General features: G+C 33.8%; 1 protein-coding gene and 1 long non-coding RNA gene across 2 annotated transcripts; both read right to left on the bottom strand.

Annotated features, from left to right (window-relative positions):
- Window positions 1-106: 106 nt before the first annotated feature.
- LOC131949028 (receptor-type tyrosine-protein phosphatase alpha) lies at window positions 107-22,827 on the bottom strand. The gene is made up of 27 exons (XM_059310793.1): window positions 22,658-22,827; window positions 22,262-22,480; window positions 21,973-22,170; window positions 21,578-21,721; window positions 19,918-20,052; window positions 14,583-14,717; window positions 9,332-9,565; window positions 7,899-8,039; window positions 6,993-7,142; window positions 6,652-6,754; window positions 6,460-6,536; window positions 6,279-6,358; window positions 5,683-5,770; window positions 5,367-5,443; window positions 4,748-4,784; window positions 4,478-4,575; window positions 4,181-4,300; window positions 3,778-3,923; window positions 3,409-3,544; window positions 3,060-3,176; window positions 2,784-2,880; window positions 2,478-2,512; window positions 2,103-2,249; window positions 1,790-1,948; window positions 1,449-1,585; window positions 696-831; window positions 107-292 (listed from the first exon to the last, which is right to left on the bottom strand). Exons 1-27 carry the CDS (start codon window positions 22,812-22,814, stop codon window positions 131-133), a joined length of 3,465 nt encoding a protein of 1,154 aa, XP_059166776.1. The 5' UTR covers window positions 22,815-22,827; the 3' UTR covers window positions 107-130.
- Window positions 22,828-23,103: 276 nt separating this feature from the next.
- Window positions 23,104-24,048, bottom strand: LOC131949214 (uncharacterized). Its single transcript, XR_009388134.1, has 3 exons — window positions 23,931-24,048; window positions 23,313-23,441; window positions 23,104-23,174 (listed from the first exon to the last, which is right to left on the bottom strand). It is a non-coding gene; the product is annotated as an uncharacterized LOC131949214 (long non-coding RNA).
- Between the last annotated feature and the right edge of the window lie 3,664 nt (window positions 24,049-27,712).

Genomic DNA, 27,712 nt, shown 5'->3' with positions numbered 1-27,712 from the left:
TGTCGATAATACACTAACAAAAATCACTAAAATAAATTTAACAAAATAAACTATGCATATTTGGATAGTAGTTCAGCAGCTTTCAACAATTATGAATAAAAAAAAAAAAAAACTCCAGCAAAGCTTGAAGTTAGCTAGTGAGTGTGTAAATGACCTTTGTGTTGGCATACACGTGATCGTCACTGAAAACACAGTTCATGTCCTTCCTTGTCGAGCAATCTCCGTCCACTTTATCCAAACACACACACTTGACATAGTGCTGTATCACTTTGTAGATGACCTCGTACTCTTCCTATTCATTATGGGCGGGGGGGGGGGGGGGGGACACACAATTACTTTTTTTAATAAACACTATTTGTGTTAGACAATGCAGCCACACATTTACTTTTTTAATATATACCATTAATGTTTTAAAGTGTAGCTATGAATCTACTTAATCAACATAGACAATTGATGATATATATATATATGTGTACATATAGGTATATATATATATATATATATATATATATATATATATATATATATATATATATATATATATATATAGGGGGGCCCAGAATTATTTTTTTCGGGGTAGCCCTTTTTTTCTAGTTCAGCCACTGTACATTACTTATATGATTTGAACATTGAAATATATGGAATGATTGATTTGTTTTGGTAGTGTTATAAATTTGTTATAAACAAGTACTGACCTCTGTGGGGATGGCTGTGGGTAAAAGAGATTTGACCGAGCCCACCACTAGCGGTACTGTGAGGGTGTGATGGTAGTCTAGTCTATCAAGCACCAGACTTAGAGCAGCCAGCAGGCCACAGAAAGTGGCGTCATCTCTAGAGATAAATCATTAAGTTTTGTTGTTATAATGTCATCTTTTTTTTTGCTGGAGATATTTAGTTCTGATCTGATTTAGTCAGTGATTTACTATAAATACTATACCGTGATTAACTATGTTGTTTCAGCACCTTCTCCAGTTCGTCCCCAAGACACATGGGGCAGATGAAGTAGAGTTTATCTGCTTCAGTGATTTCGGCATTTGATGTGATAGTGTGGTCAGCACTATGCCCAGCGGCATTTTTTTTCCTAACCGTGAGTCAGGTACTCATCAAAACTGGGTGAAATTAGGGAGGTTCTACTGACTTGGACCCGGATTTGAACTCGAGACTTTCGGGTTAGCAGTCTAACTTTCTACCACTAGGCCATACATTTTGTCCACAAAAACATAAAGTGGTAGCACTAGCAAACAATTTTGGTAACAGCACTCGCGTTTTTTTGGGGTGCTTGGTTTGCGTGTACTAGCACGAACTTGTAGGGAAAATCAAGCAAAAAAACCCCAAACAAATGAAATAGACAATATAAACAAATTATATTTGTTATGGGCACACTTGTTCACATCTAGGAATAGTTGCTGCAATTGACGAGACTTGAAATAATGTTTTTAACGACCCACCTGTACACGTACATGACAGGGCCTTTGTCCCCTGCTTTCAGCCCTCGGATATGTTTCAGCAGAGTTAGCAATTTCAATGGATCCAGGTCTAAGTTTGTGACTTTCAATAGGGTTACACTAAAACCGTCTAGTTCTTTCTGAAACAAATTATATGCATAGATAATCAAATAAACAATCACACACTCAAATATATACATTATATATATATATATATATATATATATATATATATATATATATATATATATATATATATATATATATATATATATATATATATATTTACGTCTGTATGAGTATGCGTTTATGTGTGTGCTTCAAATGAACCAAACCACCGTTACATTAGTACTTTGGTTCACCAACTGAACCGTATTGTTGTTGTGAACCTTCAGGTTTCGTGTCTCCCAGTACTGCCCATATTTTAAACTTTCTGTTGTGATGCTGTAGGTAGCCACATTGAGAGGATCGGCTCCATCGACGGGGAAATACTTACAGGATGCCTGAAACATACAATGGATCAGTCGAAAAGTTAAAGCATGTTTTACAATAAATCACTAACGTTAGCTATAAAGGTAAATCATATTAGGTTTTGCATTAAGTTATAATGTTTTTGAAATGTGAATTGATGTTTAAAATACAAAGTAAAAACTTGACCAGTTCATTTTCTGGTTGAGATTCCATGTCCGATTCAAAAGTCACTATCACAGATACTTCGTACTGAGTGACCAGTGTCCAGAAGTCTGCCATATTGGAATTCTGTGGGGCTTGGGACACAATTTGATCGTCTAGTTTTGTAAAGCTCTGAGTAATGTTAAAAAATGAACTTAGTCATTCTGAGTGAATACTATCTAATAGGTTGTAAAACTATTCAGAGGGCTTAGTATGTTCATTTTTAACTCTAGACTCCAAACTTTTATTATCATAAAATAAAACTTTTATTTATTGAAATGTTAAAAGTATTCGTGCGTTAAAGAACACATGTTTTAAAAGTTGTAGAATGTAATTTTTGTCAAAAGAAATATTTTTTACCGATAAAAATATTACATTAGTAGTCGCATCCAAATCTGTGGATAAAAATAAATGAGTGATCTGTGAGTTATATATAACATGTATATTAGTGTGAAAAGACCTTAATTTGTCTTTAGTTATAGGAAATAACTTCAATAAATCAGGTCCAAAAGAAGTGCATTTTTCAGTTATATGTTTTTAAAAAAGAATGGTCCGTCTTTCAACTTTGATTTGTAATGGTATCCCATATCACAAATTATCGCTTCTGTATTTAATGAATACATTAGCTGCCAGTTACAATTTGACATATACCATTTTTACATTAACCTGATAATCCGATTGATACGTCACAGTTTTGGTAAACAGTTTCCTGGTCATGATCTTCCTCACTTTTCCTTACACTTGCTACAATATTGCAAAGCTCCTGAAATAAAATAGTAAAACAGCATCGATATTGTTTAATATGATCTAAATATTGACCGTTTTACACTTTTTAGAGTTTAATAAGAATATAATTATCACAGTAATAGTTTTTTTGGCATCTACAAATTCATTAGCTACACATATTGTACACCGAATCAATTTATTAAAAAAAATAATTACACTGTATTCCTGACGGTTGTAGTTTATACTTGTGTCACTAACGTTCGCCAATGGAAGAGTTTTGTCCCTGCAGTACATTGCTACCAGACACGCTTTGTGTAAGAACTCGTACTGCTCCTGGGAATTAAAGGGCACTTCAATTAATTAGTCACGTGACATTCTGTATTACCGTCATTAAATACCCCAGGAACTTACCACAGTTTGTACCATCATGATTCTATCCTCGCATAGTTTGGAGACTGTGCTAGTCATTAAATACCCCAGGAACTTACCACAGTTTGTATCATCATGATTCTATCCTCGCATAGTTTGGAGACTGTGCTAGTCATTAAATACCCCAGGAACTTACCACAGTTTGTACCATCATGATTCTATCCTCGCGTAGTTTGGTGACTGTGCTGAAAAAATCTACCATCCCTGTGTCCGCTACCATCTGTAGGACGTTACAGAGAGCTATGTAAGTACCGGTACGGCCTACACCAGCGCTGGGAAACGAAGTTTGAATATAGAGCTTCTCTTTGTGATTTAAATTTTAGGTAAGGTTAAAAAATATTCCTTATAGACAAAAGGTTAAACCTTTTCAAAATTTCCAATAAAACAACTATAGTTGGAATTCAAATTTGTAAACGTAGTTAACAAAAATATGTTTTATGATTTATTTATCAAGAGTGCTTTATGGCAGATTATGTGCACCACAGGAATTATTTTAGAACATTACCTGCAGTGAACTAGGACGGGTTTGGTTGTTGCACAAAGCTCGACCTGTTGATGGAAATCTACCAGCGCCCAGGGTGTGGCGGGTACACCTTTGTCAGGCCAGGATGTGTAGTGGAATTGTGTCAGGCTTCGTTCAGCTTCCCCGTCCTGGTCACACAATGTAGTGTGTAAACATGCATAGCGATATCCACTTACAATATATTTACGTGAATTCTTATGAAGAAATCAGAGTTAATTGGATTCGAAAAATAGACTTAAAGAGAGAGAGGTTATGGTTATTATAAACTGAAAATATTTTGTAGTACATTTCGTGAGTTTTTTTTCCCCTTTATCTTTAGTGACGTTTTTGTAATTAAACTTTATCTAAATGTAGGTTTATTTTAAAATTAAATTTGGAAACCAACTTTGCAGAGTTTCAGCTTTCTAATGGTGTAATGAGCAAAGACTTGAGTGCAGGCTAACTTGACAGTGAAGTTGTTGAAACGTGTTTGGTTGTCGTCAGGCCAGTACTGCTCACACTTGCTCTGTTAATATTCGCATTCATGTAACCTTGACCTGTACTTAGCTCAATGCATTTACTCAATATATAACATTCATCGATAAAGACATCATGTGCTTAAAGAAATATTGTGGCGTATAAAATAAAAAAAGTGCATTTGAACGGCTAAATAGAAAAAAAAACAGAAAAAGAAACAGAATACCTTTCCTTCCTCGATGATGTTAGTTAACATAACAATCTTTTCGACCTCTTGTTCCCATAGCATTCGTATAAAATCTGTTATAGTTGACTTATTGGGTCCTGTTTAAAGCAAAAACGTTTCATAAATGAGCTTTGTTTTTTAAAGCTAAAAGAAAATCTAAAATGTTAAAAATTTTAAAAAGTAACAATAATTACTACTAAACTACTACTTGTAGTAAAATTGAGTAAATGAAAAACCTATAACACGTTTTAAAAATAGTTCAAAGGCAACCTTGTGCAGCAATAATGTTGGATTCTAGCTTGAATGTCTGTTTATAGGAAGATTGAAAAGTTGTTGAATAATTAAACAAACCAATGTGCAGTTTGATTCATTTCAAAATTTTAAAATGATTGCTAAATCACTGTTTTGATTCAAATCAAACACTTTTACCTTTAACTTGCAAATAAATACTTATGTAAATAACAGTTTTTATTCATTTAATCGCCCACGCTTAATCTCCGACACGTAATCCATTATGTTTTTAATCCCAAGGCATTTAAAATCTATAGCGACTTAATCCTAAAAACGAAAGTTACACATTTTTAAGTCTAGCCTGATCCCAAACACTTTGACCGCTCTCCCGGTTAAAAATGTTTCAAAGAGGAATAGTGACTAGCGTAGTCACAATTGGTTGCACTCAGGAATTTGTGATTAACAGCATCATTAGTTGTTTTATACACGATTAAAAGTGTAGGGATAAAGTATTCAGTAACTTGACTTAATTAAGCATAGCAGAATCGATAACCTGTGCCAAGGGATTAAATAACAAGAAAATTACGTGCCAATGAGTATTTGTCTGGGTTTACATGTGTTGGGATCAAGTGACCGCACACCGTTAATAAATACCAACCCTTATAAAAGATGCATTAATGTAGTCTGATTCATCCGTACTCTTGTCTACAGAAAGGCGGACCCTTGTTTCATCATCTGAAGTTAAAGAGTATTTTAGGGTGTCAAGATACATAAAAGTACACCATAGTTTATATATATATATATATATATATATATATATATATATATATATATATATATATATATATATATATATATATATATATATATCATAAATACTGCCTTGGGTGTGTTGGTTTGTTTTTCGTTTTGAAACATTTCTTACAATGAACTTATTTCTTTTTATAAAAGAAACTAGTAAAATCCTTACTTACATGCACACACATTTTTGTAGCGATTTTTACTTTTATTTATGTCACCGAGACCAACAGTCATACTTCTATTTTTAGGTGTAGGGATGGTCTATGAATAATAGATTTATCAGTTAGACGAAAATTTCTAAAACCCTTAAAAAGTATTTAACAAACTGATATGATTACATTGGTGAACGAACTAAAATAATGAATACATAAGTTTTAAGTAATGCTTTAGTACTTGAAATATTTCATATTATAAAAGCAGAAGTTATCTCCCCTAAGCTTTCTCGTATGTAACAGAAAGGAATACGAAAGAATCGTGTAGAAAATGAACTGCGCACAAAGTGAACGCAACAAATGGTGTATGATCAAAGCAAAAATTAGTGCTTAATAAAACAAACATTGTATATTTTTTAAAATTAATTCTGATTTTGTCACATTTATGTCAAAGTGCATTGTCATCGAGTATTCGCCTATTAGAAAATGGCAGTCTTAAAGGTAAAAAAGCATGTATAAATGGTACACATATTTTGTAAAGATATCTAATATAATTTTTTGAAATATGTAAATTGTCTACTGTACAAAGAGTTGCGTTAAGACAGTTATTTACTTACCACGAATGTATCACTATAGTACTCACTAGTGTGTGAGTTGATAAATGTGCACAGGTCACTCGCAGCTATTGATGTGTACTCTAAATGGTTAATGAATACAAAGTTTTAATTTAAAAAAATAACATCGTTAATTTAACATATTAACATCGATGTTGGTAAAATTTTAAATATTCCCACTTACCTAAAGTAGTTATTTGCTTCGTTTGCGTTAACTCTTTAGGTTTTGTAGATATTGTTTTTTGAGCTTTTTTAGATTTTCTACATTAGTAATTGGATAAAATACATTTTTAAATAACATCTAAATACTAAATAAAATAATCATTTTAAGAGTATATCGTGTAATTGAAAAGATAAGTTATATTGACTGGTGTACCTCCATTTGATAATAACGATTATAATGACGACAGCAGCAATCATCGGTACCACTCCTAAGATACTGTACAATGCGGATGTTTTATCTTGATAACTGAGGGCTTCTGTTTGAATAATTTATTTCATAAAGCAGAGCCTTTAGTTGTAATAGGGCTGGTAAGTAGGTCACCAACCAGCTCAATAAAACCTGCATGAACCGTAGAACTGGTTGGTGACCTACTTACCAGCCCTATCGACACATTGCTTAACAAATAGCAAAACACAAAATATACACGTATTCTACAATTTTAAGGCCGATTAGTTACTCTGTGTTCTGGAACAAAATAAATAAGTGCACGTTACCATTCAAGCAAACAGCCCCGTATCTGTTTTCTGTGCAGCCGTTTAGACAAGTACCATTGACAGGATCACACCAAGTGTTGTTCAATGATCTCTTACAAAATCTACTACAGTTATAACTACAGCGATCTCCCCAGGTGCCGTCCACACATGCTGTGTTACGTAAAATGTATAAAAGTATAAAAGTTGTTATATTCCAAAGGTTCTTTAAAATGAAATCGTAAAATTGTAATATGCTAGTATTGTTAAACATGACTATATACATATAGGTGTGTGACAATATAATGATACTTCATCTTTTTTTTTAAATTTTAAACATTAAACAAACGGATTGACAAATTAGCTTAAAAACCTCTACTATACTATATGGCATATTATTTTTACTATTTTTTAATTATTTTTTTCAGAGTTAAATTATATATATTATTTTATTGATAAAAGTGCATGACAATATTTTAACAGCTAAGTGATGAGTTAAGACTTATAATTGGTGAAGTTATAGTCATACAGTTGCAAAAAAATTAACGAAATCGTTTCAGAAATTATTAAAGCCGTTTTTAACAATTCCACTAAACATAGCTCCCCTACACGTCATTGATACAAAAACTTATCAACAGTGTTTCTTCCAGACTTTTTTCTCCGGGGGGGGGGGCACTTGAAATCTTCGGGGGGGCGGTAAACTTTCTTCGGGGGGGCGGACACTGTTAAAAGTATATATTTTCTATATAAATTATATAAATTTCATTTCGTTCGGGGGGGGGCGGTAAAAATTTTTCGGGGGGGCTTAGCCCCCCCGAAGAGATGCCTGGAAGAAACTCTGCTTATCAACTACTTTCATCTGCTTACCGAGACTCGTCTACATACTTCATAAAGTTTTCACACATACAATAAAATATAAACAATACTTACATTCATTACAATGTGACCCCATGTAGCCACTAGTGCAGTTCTCAAGACACGTCCCAGTGACACTGTCACATGACCCATTCCCTCCACAATACGAACTACAACGTTCAGAACAGTTCAGACCATGATAATATTCGTTACAGGCTGAAAGAGGTTCAATTAATAACACAATATCAGGTCAGATGTCATATATTTATACTAGATTAGGATTAACAAAATTAACTGACTTACAAAAGAATTAACCCTTATCACAAGGACCAAGTGTAAATCCCAACACTAGATTAGGATTAACACATTTTGATGACATTTCTAGAGGTCTCACATACGACATCCCAACAGACAGGCGCCTGTAACATAGTGACAAGTGGTAGACCCTGCAGGTTCGACAGGTTTACAGTTGGGACAGCAGGTTTGTGTACAGGAGGGGCCAAATTTCATCACGTCGCACGATGTAAATGGTAGGTCAGCTTTAAAAGTAATTTTGTGGATTTTAACCTTTGTCAAAGTCACTCTTTTCATTTGTCGGTATATCTGTGTGTGTGTGGGTTTGTGGTAACATTTTGAAACTTAATTTTGACCACGTTTGAAATTAAATCTAGCGAATTCTTTGAAACTTTTTAGATGTTTTGCAACTCTACTGACAAGTCAAAGGTTAGTCGTTAAATCATTTTACACGATTTTTATGAATGACCACAGCTTTAAGTATTTTATCATAAGAAAAGGAAAACAATACTTTCATTTTTAAGTGTAGTGGATTTTAAAACTTACTACGAAATGCTTATTACGTTTTATTCCTGCATACCGTTGTATTGAAATTGTACATTTTACAAACCAGCTTCTAGATGTAAAGCATTTGACAGAAAGTCATTTTTATTGAAATCAATCAGGAATAAAATAAAGAATATTTTTAGACCAGTTGGTCTAAAGAGAAGCGAGTTGAGATTATCTGTCTACAATCTTCGTATTTGGAATCGAATGTGATTAACACGGCACTTAATCCGCTTTACCTTCCCTGACTTAAGAAGGGTACCTTCACATTTTATAATATAAAAACCTAAGTCTACTTCCTACTTTTTTGCTATTTTTTAGGTCTTACATTTAAAATGTTTTGGTTAAAATCCATTTTCTTTTACTATTTTCTAATTGTTTTAGTTCATCCTGTCTGTATTTGTGTATATTCCACTATGTTAAAGATATATCTCATTCTGACAAACAGAAACTGTGTTATTGTGATTTCAATTAGAGCTCATTTTGAGCTATTTTCTCCTAAAATTGACATTTTAGAAAATATTTTCTAAAACCATAACTTTTTAATGATTTTGTTTTTCATTTTTCATTTACTATGTTAGTTACAACTTCCTTATTTCTCAAAAAAGTTCTAACACATAATTTTCACTTTGGGGGGTTTAGCTGCCCTTAAGTTATGTTGTCCGTACCGTCTAAACACTTATCACCATGGTAACCATCTGAGCAGCCATAGAGACAGGTCCCATTGACGTCACACATCCGGTCACCACCACACTGATCACTGCACCTGAGCTCACAGGTATCACCATAGTACCCAGGGTGACACCTAAAACAGTGTCCTGTGGTTTGGTTACATAACTGATCAGTGCAGTGTTTGTTGCATTGTAGCAAACAGCTTGTGCCGTAGTACCCTGGGTCGCAGGCTGAAAGAGTACGAGAAAAGCCAAAAACATTTAATGCATTTTAGTTATACGTGGGACTATGTTTAATAGTAAGTGTGGTGGGAAGGTAGAATACACGAGTAATAACCAAAACGTTATGAGTTCGAAAAAAGGTGTGAGGGCATTTAACGTTATTGAGTCCATCCTGCTCAGATTACCTGACAGCCGAGGATACAGGGAAACTCTACTTCATCTGCCCTAATGACTGTTGAATCCAAAAGGTTACAGTTAAATTTTTAAAAGAATTTGCTTAGGAAGCAACTAATTAGCAAATATTAAACTGACTTTAGGAGTTAATACTGAAAATGCATATACACGTATGCTAGCATCAGTGTTTCTTCCAGACAAGGGGGGGGGGGGGCGGACACTGTTAAAAGTATATATTTTCTATATAAATTATATAAATAAATTTCATTTCGTTCGGGGAGGGGGGGGCTAGAATTTTTTCTGGCTAGCATACTCGTAGACACGTTTACGGATTAAAAAAAATAGGCGTCAGTCCTACGATTTTCATTCGACTTCAGTACCACTTGTGTTTTAATATCTTTGTTAGATTTGAAACAACGAGAATCTATATTAGACGTTAAATATTTCTATTCTAAAGTATAATAGATTATGAAATTTATCTTTGAAATAAAAAAAGATTTAATCTATTGTTTTTCTTTTATTCAAACGATTTCCAATCTGAACTATAATTTATAATTCAATTGTATCTTATACTTGTTATAAACTAATATCTAACTCTATTTTAACAGTTAATTATGTAAATAATTAGTGCTTGGATATATATATATATATATATATATATATATATATATATATATATATATATATATATATATATATATATATATATATATATATATACTAGCTGCATACCCGTGCTCCGCCACGGTAAATCTTTTTTAAATGTACCTTCTTGGGAACAGAGATTAATGATTTGTTATACTATATTGCTACACTTGCATATCCCCTTAAAGCAATTAATGCAAAATGAATAAGCAGCTGACTACATTATTATCTTTCTATAAGGAGTGTGTAAAAAATTGGCGCAATTGTAATCTTTATATTTTTTTGAAAGGGTTCTAAGAGAGACATAGTTTTATTAATGAGGATTCAATACATTAAAATAACAACGCCGACCACCATAAAATAGACCTTACGACACATAAACAGCAATCTGAAAAATAATTCAACACTGTACCGATCCACTCATTCTCCTTGCCCACAGAGTTTCTTCCAGGGGGGGGGGGGAATTTCTACCGCCCCCCCCCCCCCCCCCGAACGAAATGAAATTTATATAGAGAGTATCAGAGGCGTATCCAGGTTTTCGTTGTAGGGGGAGCGAAAAGAGCAAAAAAAGGCGCCGAAATACGTGTATTATATATATATATATATATATATATATATATATATATATATATATATATATATATATATATATATATACATATATATATAATTACTAGCTGTATGTCATTACTTCGCTATGATGTAAAAAAATTGAAAGTAGCACTCTGAAGAAATAAGAAAAAACACACAATGTAGGCCGACAAAACAAAAATTGTATCAATCTAAACAAAAAAAACAAACAAAATATACACAAACTACAACCAAAAACAATGAACGTAACACAATCTGTTTTGTAATTCTTGTAAAAAAATTTCTTACGTAATAATTCCTTGGAAATTATTTAAGACAAGTGAAATAGGGGAAATAATCACTCTCTTAATATAAATATGTATATATCTACATATTTAATTATACATGTCAAAACAAATAAATAATTACTTTAGAATATAATAAAATTGTTTAACACTATTCGTGTTTATAAAATGTTTTTGTCCATAATCAGAATTAAATATATCGTCATCATAAATGCTAAAGCATTACAGCATAATGAAAGTTTTTGAAATCAGAGTTGGTATAAAACCACGCTTTTCGATTTAATAGAAAAACATTCGGAATTACAGCCTACATTTAACTAAATGTCGGTATTTTAGTTCAGATCATATATTTTTAAATTAACTACTGCTTCTTTTTGTTCCTTAAAGATCATTTTTAACATAGTGATAGGTATGGGTTAGATCACTGTATTGCTCACACACCTTTTTACTGTCCGGTCACTTTAGGTCAATTATCCAACCCAGTGTATACCTAGGTGTGACATTAATGTCGCTCTACACAATTGTGGTGGTGAGGTGTGGGGGGGGGGGGGGGATAACCAACTCAGAGTGAACATAGCGTCAGTTTTTAGATGAATGTTCTAAACATACATATATATATATTACACATGTATAGTGATTCCGAAATAGATTTAAATAAGTAGCAGTGGTATTATGACAATATTTCTTTTTACAGAGGGGTCCATGGGGGAGGGGGGTTGTAACTGTTTCATATAATTTGTAATCGTATCACTATCGCCCAAACTGTAAGAATACTACTACATCATCGTGACGACGTTGTTGACCTTGTCAAAATTTCCCCACCGCTACGCAGCTTGCCCATAAGTAAATTTAAATAGAGGTGCCACATCAGTTGTAATTGTTTCTGTATAGTAATTTTCAAAAAAAATTAATCACACGATTCAAGCTGTATATATAAAGTAATTTAAATTATGTGTGAAGTTTTATGTATAACATTTTCTAATGCAATTATTCGAAGGCAAATACATTATACAGTTGCCTTAAACTTAACACCCCTCTTGCCAAGTGGTACTACCTGTAGAGGATTTTTAAAAATTCCAATGCATCGTAATGGTTATTTTTAGAATGGCAAACTGATGCAGCTATTAATACGTGTTGTAAACGTAGACACTACTAGACTAGTACAATAATGCTTAATTGCTGCATGAAAAGAAATCTTGTGATTTAAATAGATGTGCCGACCAAAAATATTTTTTAAACAAATATCATTGTTTTAAACTTTGAGTTTAAAAAGTTTCGAAAAAGGCGCCACTTTGCTGAAAATGGCCAGAGGGGGAGCGGACGCTCCCCCTGCTCCCCCCCTGCGTACGCTACTGGAGAGTATATACTTTTAACAGTGTCCGCCCCACCCCTGAAGAAAGTCTACCGCTTCCCCCCCCCCCCCCCCCGAAATTTTCAAGTGCCCCCCCCCCCCCGGAGAAAAAAGTCTGGAAGAAACACTGCTAGCCCAGGGGTCGGCAACCTTTTGAGACGTAAGAGCCAAGAGTTACAACAAAATTTCCCAGTTTTTAAAGAGCCATAATTTTTAGTTCAATATTTTGGTATTTGATTAAGATTAGGCAGATAAATATGATTTGTTATTTAAAATAAATAGCTTTAAATATGAAATAATATTTATTTATATAAAAACATAGACATGTTTCGCCAGAATAGTAAAATTAGCAATCAAATAATATTATTCTAGGACTTTAGAAGCTAATAATTATTATATTATTTTTTCTGTACGGATATCACCGGCTCAGGAGGTGTCTCCCATTAGCCAGTTAGGCCTCAAAACGGTGAACGCCGACTAACTGGCTTGGATATCGGTTTGAATAACTTGCATCGTACGCCTCTATCCTTTGGTTCTCATAAGGCTTATCTTCCATCCCACTGAACGCAGGGTAAAATCGTACCCCACCGTCCAGTAAAAATGAAATTATATAACTATTAATATGTGTGCAAGGAGCTAGACAGCCGCATCTGGACGTCAAAAGAGCCGCATGCAGCTCGCGAGCCGCAGATTGCCGACCCCTGTCCTAGCCATATCAACCCGCAAGCACCACTCGTACATCACTGTATTATCCAAACGGCTGCATCTGTGATGTTTTTTTATGCTGATATAGCAACCAAAACCGTAACTCATAAACCTCTCTAAAATTTAATTTTACTTATCAAACAATATAACATTTTAAAAAATGGCGCAACGCTCTGATGTCTGCCGATGTACAACATGTATTAAACCACATACATTTAATTTAACTTTAGCCATTCCGTAGATTTTAATAATTTAATTATTTAGCGTGAGTTAATTTTTTTAAATTACCTCCCTTGTCAAAATTAGAAAAAAGAGTTTAATTAATTAAATTTTTCTACCCTACTGTTATTATGTTATTAAAATGTATCCACTTTTTCTAAGAATCTAAACGAAAATAATATTTGACATTAATCTTTTTAATATGTTTTAGCAGTGTGCGTGTATTTAACATTTTCTTGACGTTATGCAAAAGAGTAAAAACAGTGGCATTTATAAAATAACTTTATGTCTTTATATAAACAAACCCAACTACTATTTAATAGGACACTGTTAGACAGAGCAAATGACAGCGATGGTACTGTTTTACGTGCAATGTAAAGAAATGATTAAATGTTTAATTTGTAAAAGAAATTGATTAATTTGTCATTGTATATGCATATTTATAGTAAACAGGAGATTGTTTATACCCTTTAGTAACGATTATACTCACCAGAAGAACTATATAAATTTTTTTCTTAATTACTGTGCCTTCCCTTTCATTATTTACTCCTTAAAATCATGACTTTTCATTTGGTTTTGAATAAAATATGACTTTAAAGTTGAAATGAACTGCTTTTGACTTGAAGTTATTTTTAATTTCATTTGTTTTCTTAAGGGATACGAATTATTAACTTTCTGTCTAGTTAACCTGTTGTGGTCTACGGAATAAGAAGAGGAAGGTAAGTGTTCTTTATGGAATGGATGCTACTGATTGAGTTTAGATACACATAGTTTTATTCACTTTCTATTTAATGTAAACTTTATTCGGAAAGATTACTAAAACAAATAAAAAAAAACAAAAATAAAAAAATATAAATTATCATTTAATTGCATTGAAATTAAGAAAATAAAACTAAATTGCTGTCTTTTATTGGTCGCTTATGGAATCCCCAATACTTTTATTTAGGAATGCACGTTAGTTTTATTTTCTTATTTTCAGTGCAATTAATTAAAAGCTTACTGTTATACAGCTTTCTTATTTGTTTCATCTCTAAAATTAAGTGTTTTTTTTACATACTTTGATTGCAGAAGTCTCCTTGAAAACCACTTATACACTTGAAACAGATGCCGTTCGTGTGATTACATTTACGTTCCAGGCAATTTGTGGAGCAGTTACGGCTACAGTTCTTTCCATACTTGTTTATCTTACATACTGAAATAATAAGAATACTGTCGTGCTTGATTTTGTATTTGGTAAATTAATTTTTCTAATTTCAAATGAGGTTAGTAATATAATTATATTATATGTTATGTTATATTTGCGGGTAAGAGGATTTCATAGTCAGTTATATGCCGGCATAGCCGGCTCAAGAAAAACTCTTCAAGTTAGTAAACATGATAGGGCTTTTAGCTTTTCTGTACAACCAACCAGGGTTCAATATGAATTATTTACTTTCCTGGGTATAAATTGTATCAAGTAGAGTGGCAATTAAAACGGAATTTCGTCAAATTATGTAGCGTTCCTATAAATGATTTTAGTTGAAGTTCGAATTATTACACACACACACACACACCCACACCGGCTACAGGACATTACCCCCCTCGATATCCCCCCCCCGGATATTTCCTCCCCCCCCCCGTATTTACCCCCCGGAGCAATTACCCCCCTGTCAATTACCCTCCCCCCTCTCGAGTTAAAATCCTAACTCTAACTGGAATTTTATACATATATACTACTTTAATCCAAACCTTGAGAAAAAGACAAAAACCTAAGCATCCACCTTAGCCTAAAACTTCACACAAAACACAAACCAAAGAAAGACACAACCCTAACCTTAAAACTAGCTCTAACCCTAACCCTAGCCCTAACCCTAACCCTACCCTAACCCTAACCCTAACCCTAAACCTAAACCTAAACCTAAACCTAAACCTAAACCTAAACCTAAACCTAAACCTAAACCTAAACCTAAACCTAAACCTAAACCTAAACCTAAACCTAAACCTAAACCTAAACCTAAACCTAAACCTAAACCTAAACCTAAACCTAAACCTAAACCTAAACCTAAACCTAAACCTAAACCTAAACCTAAACCTAAACCTAAACCTAAACCTAAACCTAAACCTAAATCTAAACCTAAACCTAAACCTAAACCTAAACCTAAACGTAAACCTAAACCTAAAACCTAACACTAACCCTAACCCTAACCCCAACCCTAGCCTTAGCCATGGCCCTAGCCCTAGCCCTAACCCTAACCCTAACCCTAACCCTATCCCTAGCCCTAAACCTAACCCTAAACCTAGCCCTAACCCTAACCCTAACCCTAACCCTAACCCTAACCCTATCCCTAACCCTAACCCTAACCCTAACCCTAACCCTAACCCTAACCCTAACCCTAACCTAACCTAACCCTAACCCTAACCCTATCCCTAGCCCTAAACCTAACAGTAAACCTAGCCCTAACCCTAACTCTAACCCTATCCGGGGGGGGGGGGGGGGGGGTAATGTCCTACTGGGCGGGGGGGGGGGGGAGAGTAATTGACAGGGGGGTAATTGACAGGGGGTAATTACTCTGGGGGTAATGTCGGGGGGAAATATCATTGACAGGGGGGGAAATGCCCTGTTCCCACACACACCTATATATATATATATATATATATATATATATATATATATATATATATATATATATATATATATATATATATATCAAAGGCCTCTGTCGCAAAGCGTCGAACTCCGAAAATGTACATTTTACAGGGCTTACAAAAAACTGATTATTTCATTCTCGATCGCACGAATTATAATAATTTTTAATGATTTGTGCGAAGAAACTCTTTACCTATTATACTCTAACGTTTAAAATAATTAATTTAAAGCAGTTTTAAAAAGTTAGATGGTTTGCTAATTCTAAAAGTTTCACCGCAAAATCGACTATCTCTGTCCCACCGACTTGACCGTTTTGAACCGAGAATTGAGTTTTGTCCAAGGAACGTGATTTCGTGATTTGTATGTTGTTAAGAAATCCTTAACAACTGATATGAGCTAGAATTTACATTTTGGACTCATTTTTTATCTTTTGAGCTTATTGTACATGATGAGGTTAGTTTATTTCGAAAAGAGATGATTTAGTTTATTCTTTGAAACTATCTTTATTACGGGTTTCTATGATCACAAAGGATTTATATATATCTGGTGGTTGATGTGTTTGTAGAGTAATATAAACTTTATGTCAATCAATAATTACTATTTGCTAATGGTTTACTTATCAAATTAATGCGTATAAAAAAGCAACATAATGCAAATATTTTTAATTCTTAAAAATATATTGTTAAATTTAAAAAATCACATGAAAAACAAACATTCAATTTATTAAAATGTCTTTAAAATGAGGCAACGTATCACAGACAGTGTTTCTTCCAGACTTTTTTCTCCGGGGGGGGGGGGTACTTGAAATTTTCGGGGGGGGGGGGCGGTAGACTTTCTTCGGGGGGGGGGACACACTGTTAAAAGTATATATTTTCTATGTAAATTATATAAATTTCATTTCGTTCGAGGGGGGGGGGGGGGGGGAGGCGGTTCCAAAGTTTCGGGGGGCTTAGCCCCCCCCCCCCCCCCCCCCCGAAGAGATGCCTGGAAGAAACTCTGAGCACAGAAAGGATGTGTGCCAGCAGGAAGTAATAGTTTACGTGCTTGTAGGTGTTTATATTTGACAAATTTTATCTTTCATCTGCTCTAGCAAACTTGGTCAAGGGCCAGGGATGGGATCATTATGTTGCGACCCAAGAAATCGCGAGCTATCTGCTAATTGAATTTTAAGTATCAGGGTTGTACTGCAGTGTCTGTTACCTTGAATTCTTGAAAGGCCAGACTAGTCTGTTGAGAGAGGCTAGGCTGTGTATGGTATGAGTGGTCAGTTGAGAGAGGCTAGTCTGTGTGTGGAATGAGTGGTCAGTTGAGAGAGGCTAGGCTGTGTATGGTATGAGTGGTCAGTTGAGAGAGGCTAGTCTGTGTGTGGAATGAGTGGTCAGTTAAGAGAGGCTAGTCTGTGTGTGGTATGAGTGGTCAGTTGAGAGAGGCTAGTCTGCGTGTGGTATGAGTGGTCAGTTGAGAGAGGCTAGTCTGTGTGTGGTATGACTGGTCAGTTGAGAGAGGCTAGTCTGCGTGTGGTATGAGTGGTCAGTTGAGAGAGGCTAGTCTGTGTGTGGTATGACTGGTCAGTTGAGAGAGGCTAGTCTGTGTGTGGTATGAGTGGTCAGTTGAGAGAGGCTAGTCTGTGCTTTAGATTGCTAGCTAAGTTTAAAGAGCCTTCTACCTATCCTCTATGGTAGCTTCTGTAAATACAATTTCAGATCATGTGATTTAATAATTTCAAGTTTGATCTGAAATCTAAACATGTAATACTAATCACTGTACACTGCTAATTATTAAGCCACAGTTTTAATGTGTTAACCGTTAAAGCATGCTTGCTATTTCTCAAACCGAAACGTCATCTAAATATTAAGTAAGCTAGTGTTTCACATTTAAATTTAAATGTAGTTTAATTTTCTCGTTTAACATGTAGGCCAGACCAGTGGCGGAACTAGAAAAAAAGGGCCACGCCGCAAAAAAAAAATTCTGAGCCCCCTCCTATATATATATATATATATATATATATATATATATATATATATATATATATATATATATATATATATATATATATATATATATAAACACAGAACACAAACATTGGATACTCATTTCTGGCCTGATCAGCTTTTAAAAAGAAAATGTTTTTTTTTTTAATTTAAACAAATTAAATCATGCCATTATTTTGTGTGAGTGCAGTAGTCTAGAATGTGGGGTTTTTTAGATTTAGAACTAGTTTATTCAATGTGGTTGCTGTAATACAGCCGACCCTTAGCCTATCAAAAAAATATAAAACGTGAAAGCTTTGTATGTGTAATGGTTTCTCGTGTTATGTTTATTTTTATGTTTTTTTTTTGTATTTATATATTTTGTTTTAAATATATTTCCTTTTTATACTATGTCAGTCTTTAGTTTGTATTTTTTAAAAATAATAATTTATTAAAAAGAGCTTATGAGCACCCCTATTTAACTATTTAGAAAAGGGAAATAAGTCATGGAAGTGTTTTGAACGTTTGCCTATCTTTCACACTACAGCTCAGGCATATTTTTTTTTTTACAGCATGTGTTAACTACTGTATAACATCACAACTGTAGTAGATCTGTTTGTTATTTACAGAAGCTTTTGCCGTCAAGTCAAAAATGCAAGAAATTTTTTTTCAAATATAAAAAAGTTATTATGGTCGGCTATGGGCCCCTAATCGGCGTGCCCCCCCCCCCCCCACCGAACGAAATGAAATTTATATAATTTATATAGAAAATATATAGCCTACTTTTAACAGTGTGTCCCCCCCCCCCCCCGAAGAAAGTTTACCGCCCCCCCCCCCCGAAAATTTCAAGTGCCCCCACCCCCGGAGAAAAACGTCTGGAAGAAACACTGCACCCCTGGGCCAGACATTTTGTAACCTATCATATAAATCGTTTCTTAACACGAAGAAAAACCCTCAATCTAAAACTAGTAATGAATTAAAATAATATTTTTTTATTGTACAAGTTTGTCGAAATTTGATTCGAATAATCATTTTTATATCGGTCTCTAGATCAAGACTATATTTTAGAATTTAGACCTAGACTATTATCAAAGCATTGTGTTAGTCTAATAAAAATGTAAAAAAAAAAAAATGACTTTGGTTTCTTGAAAAGCAAACTGGAATTAGGCTATATAAAACAACTACTCTTTGTTTATTTTTTTTAAATAGAATATAATAGAAGAGAATAACATAATTTTTCTAACATCCTTACATATAAATACTTTGATTGCTGTGGAGTAAAATCGTATGATTGCAGCGTGCGACTGCGTTTCTGATCAAAAGTATACTGACAGAAAACGCGTGGTTCGTTATAAGCATAGATTTTTAGCGCTTGAAATAGTAGCCGGTCGGTTCAAATAGTTATAACTCGCTAATCTTTATATATATATATATATATATATATATATATATATATATATATATATATATATATATATATATATATATATATATATATATATTATATATACACCATCCTGGTATAAAGAACTATAAATATAATTAATGATTAGTTGTGTCACATTTAAAAAATAATCTAACTTCAGCAATTAAAAGTTTGTGTTAATTCTTAAGTGTGCTTCATTCTCTAACTCGCTCACTTGTATTGTTTTTATTTCTGACGTCATAAAAATATGTATAGCCTCTTGACCTAAGCTAAACATGCAGATTTGCAACTTGTAGATGGTTAAACCTCTATATACTACAACCTACAAGAAATTGTTCTATAATTCAATTGTTATAAATAAAATACGTACTTTTACTACATTTTCGTGGATCGCTGTACCCTAAGCAACCTTCAGCACACAGTCCTGTTCTAGAATCACACTTGCCGTTCACACAATAAAGACATCTGTTTTCACAGTTAACACCCCAGTAACTCTGTGAACAAGCTAAAATACAATTTTTCAAAAGTTTTTGTACAATTTTCAAGCACTTAAATTTACATAGTAAACATAAGAAAATTATAAGATAATAGCCTAGAACCCTATTTTATTGTTATGTACTTTTATTTTTTCAAGTTTTTATTTGTTAGTCCCAAAACAACTCAGTATCCCTTGCAAATCTCGACGTTTTACACCTCACTGATACGGAAAAACATAATTTTGCAATCTTGTCCGTATGTCTGTGTGTCTGTGTGTTTATGTGTGTGTAAACACGATAACTTGAGTACCGTTACAGCTAGGTTGATGAAATTTCATATATAAGTATTTTATCAAAATCATAGATCCCTATCAACTTTTGAGCGATTTCCGATAACCGGAAGTGGTACTTTTTCTACTTTGAATGTTTCAAAAGCCATAACTTGAGTACTATTTCAGATAGATAAATGACCTTACACATGTCAGTAAAAGATCTAATCTTCTACCTTCTTTCAAATTTTGAGTAATTTCTGTTGACCGGAAGTAGTAATTTACGCTATTTCCGATTTCTCAAAAAACTAATGTCAATTTATAAAGTACCAATAATATTGCGCACTATTATGCACATTTTATTTGGCATTCACTTGGTGTGCTATTCTTTTTTCCACGAGATTTTATTCTATTTTAAAAAAGTTTAAATATTTAAAAATCATGTCTATATCCCGAGTTCCCATCCTCTGTTGTTTTATATAAGAATAGTCGAATAAATTTAGGGGAGATCACTCCCGGTTTATTTAATTTTGTAATTCAGCAGGCGACGGTACATGAACTGAATACAGAATGCGCATCACGGATTGTCGTTTCTTATGTTAAGGTGAATGCAAACATCCTGCTGGAAAAGCTAGAAGTTACAAACTTTTTTATCCTTGCCTACTTCTAATATTAAATAGTAATTTTCAAAACTTTCATTTTGATATAAACATACATATGGCAATGGCAGGAAGTTATGTGGGACATTGCTATGCAGAAAATAAAAATACGAATGATACTCAACATTAATTGATTATAGTTGATACTCTTTCAACTCCTTTCTCACAAGGTGTCACCCTTGCATAAAGGGTTATGTTACTTTAGTAAACTGTTAAATTACTCGTGCAAAATTAGAAATTAAAGTAATGTTTATCTTGGTGTCCCCCGTTAGATAATGTCGACATGTACTGTCTCTACTTTCATCCCTTGCCGCTTAGCGCTACTGACTACATGGGTTCATGTTTCTTTATATACGTCATTTTGAATTAATTTATATTATGTAGCAAAAATCACAAAGTAAACATAGTCAAAAGAAGTAAACACACATAATGACTCTACTTCAAACAAAATATTTATACGATTTTAAACAATATAACTTCTATAATATAAAAGCAACTTGCATGCATTAGTGTTTAAACCGACATGAGTGTACATTGAATTTAATTTTAATGTAATTTTTTCGTGTTTTAACTAATGGAAACAAGTCATTCTAAATGCTTTTAGATAACATTAAGAAGTTACCTACATTGATTACAATTTATCCCCCTGAATCCTGGTGCGCATTTGTATTTACACCTCCCGGTAACAGGAAAACACGTGTCAGCTGAATTAGTACAGTTGCATTTTTTCTCACACATGACACCATGCATTCCGCTGCTACACACGGGCTCTATGACAGAACATATACATTTATTCTGTTTAGAACGTAATATTTGGCTGGTAAGTAGGTCACTAACCAGTTCTATGGCTCATGCAGGTTTTATTGAGCCGTAGAGTTGGTTGGTGAACTACTTACCAGCCCTATAGACGTCTAGTTAATTTACTATTAGCAAAAGAAACATCATATTACTTAATTTGATTCCTGACATAGGACAGAAAAAATTAAGCTATTGAAGGAGAAACAACATATAAAATACTTACCAGCATAAACCTCGACCTCACATAAAGTCAGTATAATGTATTCGGTTTTTGATGTTTTAATAACTTTTGAGATGTTCACATACGACACTTGGGTCGGTAATGTTATTATGGTGTACTGATCTTGTGTTGTTCCAGGATCATTGTAAGTAAACATCTGTATATCTGCACCACTATGAAGTCTAAAACTACCCAGTCTCCCTAAATTTAACAAATACAGAATAAATTGTACTCGACTAAATTTCTAAATAATTATTTAAATAGTACTTATGTAAAGAAAATAAATTACTACCTTGGTTATGACCTCTATTATAAAGTACATATCTGTTGACGTATTCAGTTCTGTTAAATGTTACAGCCCACCATTGTGGGGTATTTAGAGAATCATCAGTGTGAGTACAGCTGCCCTTGTCAAAGTCACTGTCTGTGTTACCATCAACTGCTTTATCCGATGTGGCTTTATCATATGTACTTGATTGATTTGTTTGTTGTCCATAAGCTACGTTTATTCCTTTTATAAGAAACACGTACTTTGATTATAAGGATTATTGTGATTTTAATTTTCCTAAAATTATAATATAACTGGCATAATAGCATTTATTTTAATTTATTATACAGTTTAATTGCTACTTAAATGAGAGAAAAGAACTTAAGGATCTATACTTAACAAACTTAAAGTCGCCTTTACCTCCGCTAATATAAATAGAACATATATTTAATTTCTTAGGAAACTTGATCACAATCTTGTCAACAGTTCCGTTTGAGTCACACATTATGTCTTTGTTGTTTTTGTCAAACCAGTATCTTTTGTTACTCAAGCAGTTTACACCATCGCTCCCATTCATTACATCAAGCAACATTGAATTTACGACAGTTTCTAGGACAAAATATAATTAACTCGTTTAAGTATATATATATATATATATATATATATATATATATATATATATATATATATATATATATATATATATATATACATTCATACAAACAGCAAAACAAATAGTAATACTGATTTTTTGCAAGCTATTAAAAAATCAAAGTACCATTATCGTCATAAGAAACCCTTAACCATGACAGATAGTAAGGCATGTTCCACGTGACAGTTACGTTTTTTACAATGTCACATGTGCTGTCGTTGCCATCGCTCAGATATATTGTTTTGTCTGAATCAGTTTGCAGTTCAAGGGAATGAATCAGGTCCTCTGTTGATATAATTAAAACAAACGTTCTGTTCCATAGCAATAAAAATAATTTATTTTTGAAGCAAAGGATGAATAATTTATACTTATGTCTATAAATAGCTTTTACAAAAAAAAAAACAGTTACAATTTATAACATACGGTAGTGGCAGCCGGGCCCAAACCATCCTGTCACACAAGTAGCGTTGCTGGCACAATAATTATTTGTGGTACAGTCCAGACAATGGCATTTGTAGGATCGGGTGTTTAAATCTTCTGATTCCCATTCAGCTTGTCAAAAAAATCATACATTAAAGTTCAACACGCCAAAATAATGTTCAAGTAACAATAACGCTCGAATACTATGCTCGAATCTCTCTGTTTTTTTGCCCTACATGTTGGGGTTAATGGCTCAATTCCCAAACCCTCTCCCATTACTTAAAAGGTGTCAGGTGAATCCCTAACCCTATGGTCTCCTACGTTTTTACTTTTTACTGCCAATTTAATTTTTGTTTTGTACTTTTTGCAAAACAATTGAGAGCAGAAAATTAGCGTTTTTCCTCTATGTAGTAATCAGATCTCTAGAATTAAAAACAACCTTTTTATAATTACGTAAAATGAGTTTAATCTAATGTAGTCCTTATTAATCTATTAGTTAACATTAATGAAATTACTAATCAATAATTAATCATCTTTAATGCATTAAAACTAGTCATTTTGGTGAAAAAAATACGTTTTTGATTATTACAGATGTAATGATTATGAAATGTCTTAACTTACCAGTTAGTACACATAAGAAAAAGTAAAACAGAATCGGTAGGCACACTCGAAAATACATGATATTTTTATCTGCACAGTATCTGCTATTACAATGATGGTTTTCTCGGAGAAATCTGTATCTATAACCTAAACATGTGAATGTAATAATTGTACACCACCTTTTAACGGAACTTGAAATAACAGGCCATGCAGGAAGTAAAATAAATGAATACTATTTATACATATCGACGTATGAATACTAAAATAGAAACCACTTCAATTATAACAATTTATATTTGTTAACAATATCTGAATAAGAATTGTACATTTACATTTTTCTTACAAGTACTACCATATAACACATGGGTTCCCAAACTTGGGGGTCGCCTTGGGGGTCGCGAAGGGCTTTCTGGAGGTCGTCAACTGGTAGACTAAACCCTAGCATTGAAAAAAAAAACATAAATATTTGGAAGAATATCTGAAATTAAGCTTTACTAACATTACTGGAGATGGAATATAGAACAAACAATGCGTACTGTGCAATTTTTTTCTCAGTCATAAGTCTATAAAACCTTCAAACCTAAAACGTCTTTTTGAGACGAGTCTTTCAGAACACACCTAAACTACAAAGATATGGAGTTCTTTCGTCGGCGTGAAGCTAGTTCAGGGGTCGGCAACCTTTTGTGATGGAAGAGCCAAAAGTTACCAATTACAAAATTTCCCAGCTTTCAAAGAGCCACTAACTTATTTATTTCAATATTATGATCTTTGATTAGGATTATATATATATATATATATATATATATATATATATATATATATATATATATATATATATATATATATATATATATATATATATATATATATATATATCAATGTATGTGTGTGTCTGTTTTTCATCCGATCGCCATGATGCTGTAGAAAGTTGTTGAAAATAATCCTGGGGATATATCTGCGAAAATAAAATATCAAATTCGCAGCGGCGACGCCCCGGCAGGGAGCGATTCGATTTATAAAAATTAAAGTCGATTTCAGTTTGTCATCGCTTATCCGATCGCCATGAAACTTTGGGTAAGTTGGTTATAACACTCCAGGGGAGTTTTCTGCAAAAAAAAAATCTTTATTTTATTTCGCAAGGGCGGCTTCCCGGGAGGGTGCGGTATATAAGAAAAAATAAAAGTCGGATGAGGTTAAACACCGTTAATCCGAGTGTCGTGAAACTTTTGAGAGTAGATAAGAACACTCCCGATAAGATTTCTGCGAAAAAAAATGTCTTATGGGCAGCGTCCGGAAGGGTTCGATTTTCGTCAATACACGGTTTGGCGCTCAGAGTTCCAGAGCGACTATGTTAGCACTTGGCATCCGCGATATGCTTTGGATACAATGGGTTTCTATAGTCGCTCACTAAATCGAATCAGGCGCATCCTCCGGCTTCTCTGCAGTGTGCAATTTGGCGCCCAGGGCTATCTCGCAAGCACTATTCGCCTAAGTTAGTTTTAAGGAGCGCCCTTAAATATTGTTAATGCGGCACACGACATTAAACCGAGCTAGGAGCTGTACGCAATGCCCCTGCGATAGTGCAATCGGTTTCAAAAGTGCGCCACTCCGTCCCCGACACTAAAGCGGTGATTGATTAATTGGTATATTACGGTGAGTGAATAACTTACACTTAAGGCTTTCATACAACACCGGGTTGTAGTGTAGGTAAACCCGTGCCCCGATAAATATTATCCAAGCAGTAATTGTTTAAATAACTCAGTTTTAGAAGACAAGGATGTACATCGAAATTGGGAGTAACTAAATATTCTAATAGAGTAGCGAATGTTTATTTTTTATATTTATTAGTATATTGTTCATTACCGAGTGTTGCAGACTAAAACATTTATGAGTTTCATGAATAAATTAAAATATCTATTAATATTTGTGCATTGAGCTGAAGAGCCGCAATTTGACATCAAAAGAGCCGCATGCGGCTCGCGAGAGGCAGGTTGCCGACCCTGAGCTAGTGCATATGACGTCGCATTAGAATTAGTCAAGCAAAAAAAAAAAAAAAAAAAAAAAAACAACCTATCACACAGTAGGACAAAATCTCACCAAACCTTGCATATATTCAGCGGGTTATAGCAGGCTTGTCCGTAGATGTTAAAGAACAAATTTTGTATGAAACCAAGTTTTCACCATTGTTTGCTTTTCAAGTAAATGAATCAACAGATGTGAGTTCGAGTTCGTAGTTGCTTGTCTTTGTGAAATTCAGATGTTAGCAAAGAAGAGTTGCTGTTTTGCGAAGATATAATGGAGAAGAGAAATACGTTTTTGAAACTGGAGGAATAAAATGGAAAAACGGCTGTGGTGCTTTTACGGATGGTGCGTCATCTATGTTTGGGTCAAAATAAGGCTTTCAGAAAAACGTAAAAGATTTAGCTTCCTAACCAAGGGGAATCCATTGCATGATTCACCGGTATGCCATCGCCATCAAGACTCTTCCGACTCCATTGCTAATAAAAGTCGTAAGTTATATTGAAACTGGGGCCCTGAACACTTATCTGTTTAAAGAACTGTGCAAAAACACGAATAACGATCACGAGGTTCTGCTATTCTACGCAACAGCACTCTGGCTGCCAAAAAGAAATGTTGTGAATCGTGTTTTTTAATTGAAAGATGAAATCAAGATGTACTTGGAATTGCAAGGGAAACAAGACCTTTTGATATGCTTTGACGACAATGAGTGGTTTGGGAGAGTATCACACCAAGAAGATATATTCGAACATCAACATAAGCTTAACCTGAAACTTCGGGGAACATAAACAAATATTATCTCTTTTCATGATAATCGTGATGAATTGAAAGATAACATGTTGGATTTGCGAACGGAATCCGCGTTACGTACCGTGTTACACACAATATTAGTGTAATATACGCCATTCATACCCCAACGTGAAATTGATTGCCTTTTGAGTTTTAGTTCCTTTTATGTCTACATATCTTCGTGAGAATAGATTTTAAAAACTTCCCCAATTGAAAACAAAACAAAGAAATAAATTAAATATCGAGAATAACACGAGGTTGGCGTTAACAAAAACTCAACGGGAAATGTTGAGTCTTGATAATAGCATGCACTTTCACTCATCTTATTAAAACAGTTATAAATTCTTATTGAAAGTCTACTAGAAAATCATACTTTAATGCATATTAATTAAAGTTTCCTTTTAAACCTGACAGTCTATGGGGCAAGTAAAGTAGAGTTCACTTGTTACTGTGACCTCGGCATATGAAGAGATAGTGTGGTCAGCACTATACCCTGCCGCCTTTACTTTCCCTAACGTGAGTTATGTACCCATCAGAGTTGGGTGGACTCAGGGACTGTCTACTTTCTTAAACCCGGAATCAAACTCGAGACTTACGGGTTAGCAGTCCAGCTCTTTACCGCTAGACCACTACGTCCCTCGCGTATTAATTATATATTACTAATTTCGACTCTTTAATTCTGTGGGGGTCGCGGATCACTTACGTTTTATAAAAGGGGGTCGCCACTCGAAAAAGTTTGGGACCCACTGATGTAACATGTATGCTGGAAGTCAATATGTAATGTTAATGTAATTTTTATAATATAGATTTATGTATTTATAGAGAGGTGTATAAATATCGGTGTAGGCTTGTGAGGATGTAGTTCATGCAGACACAAGTTGCCGAGGTTAGGATGAATCAAGTGGGTTTTATCTCAAATATTTCTCAGTTCACATTGACAGCATTAACACCATACTTCCTTATTCTAATCTCAACCTCCATACTTCCTTTTTCTA

The sequence above is a fragment of the Physella acuta genome, unplaced genomic scaffold (genome assembly GCF_028476545.2).
Source record: "Physella acuta isolate Inbredline_101_S28 unplaced genomic scaffold, ASM2847654v3 ptg000061l, whole genome shotgun sequence".
NCBI lineage: Eukaryota > Metazoa > Mollusca > Gastropoda > Physidae > Physella > Physella acuta.
Note: the sequence above shows the minus strand (reverse complement) of the source record. Positions and strands in the feature narration are given on the sequence as shown.

What these genes read in the sequence shown, in the direction of transcription:
- LOC131949028 (XM_059310793.1), bottom strand. Translation starts at nt 22,814, where the DNA reads ATGAATGGGAGCGATGGTGTAAACTGCTTGAGTAACAAAAGATACTGG. An exon ending in TGGTGATAAGTGTTTAGACG is followed by an intron (nt 8,040 to 9,331) that starts GTACGGACAACA and finishes AACCTCTTTCAG; the next exon opens with CCTGTAACGAATATTATCAT. An exon ending in GAAAGCTGAAACTCTGCAAA is followed by an intron (nt 3,924 to 4,180) that starts GTTGGTTTCCAA and finishes TTGTGTGACCAG; the next exon opens with GACGGGGAAGCTGAACGAAG.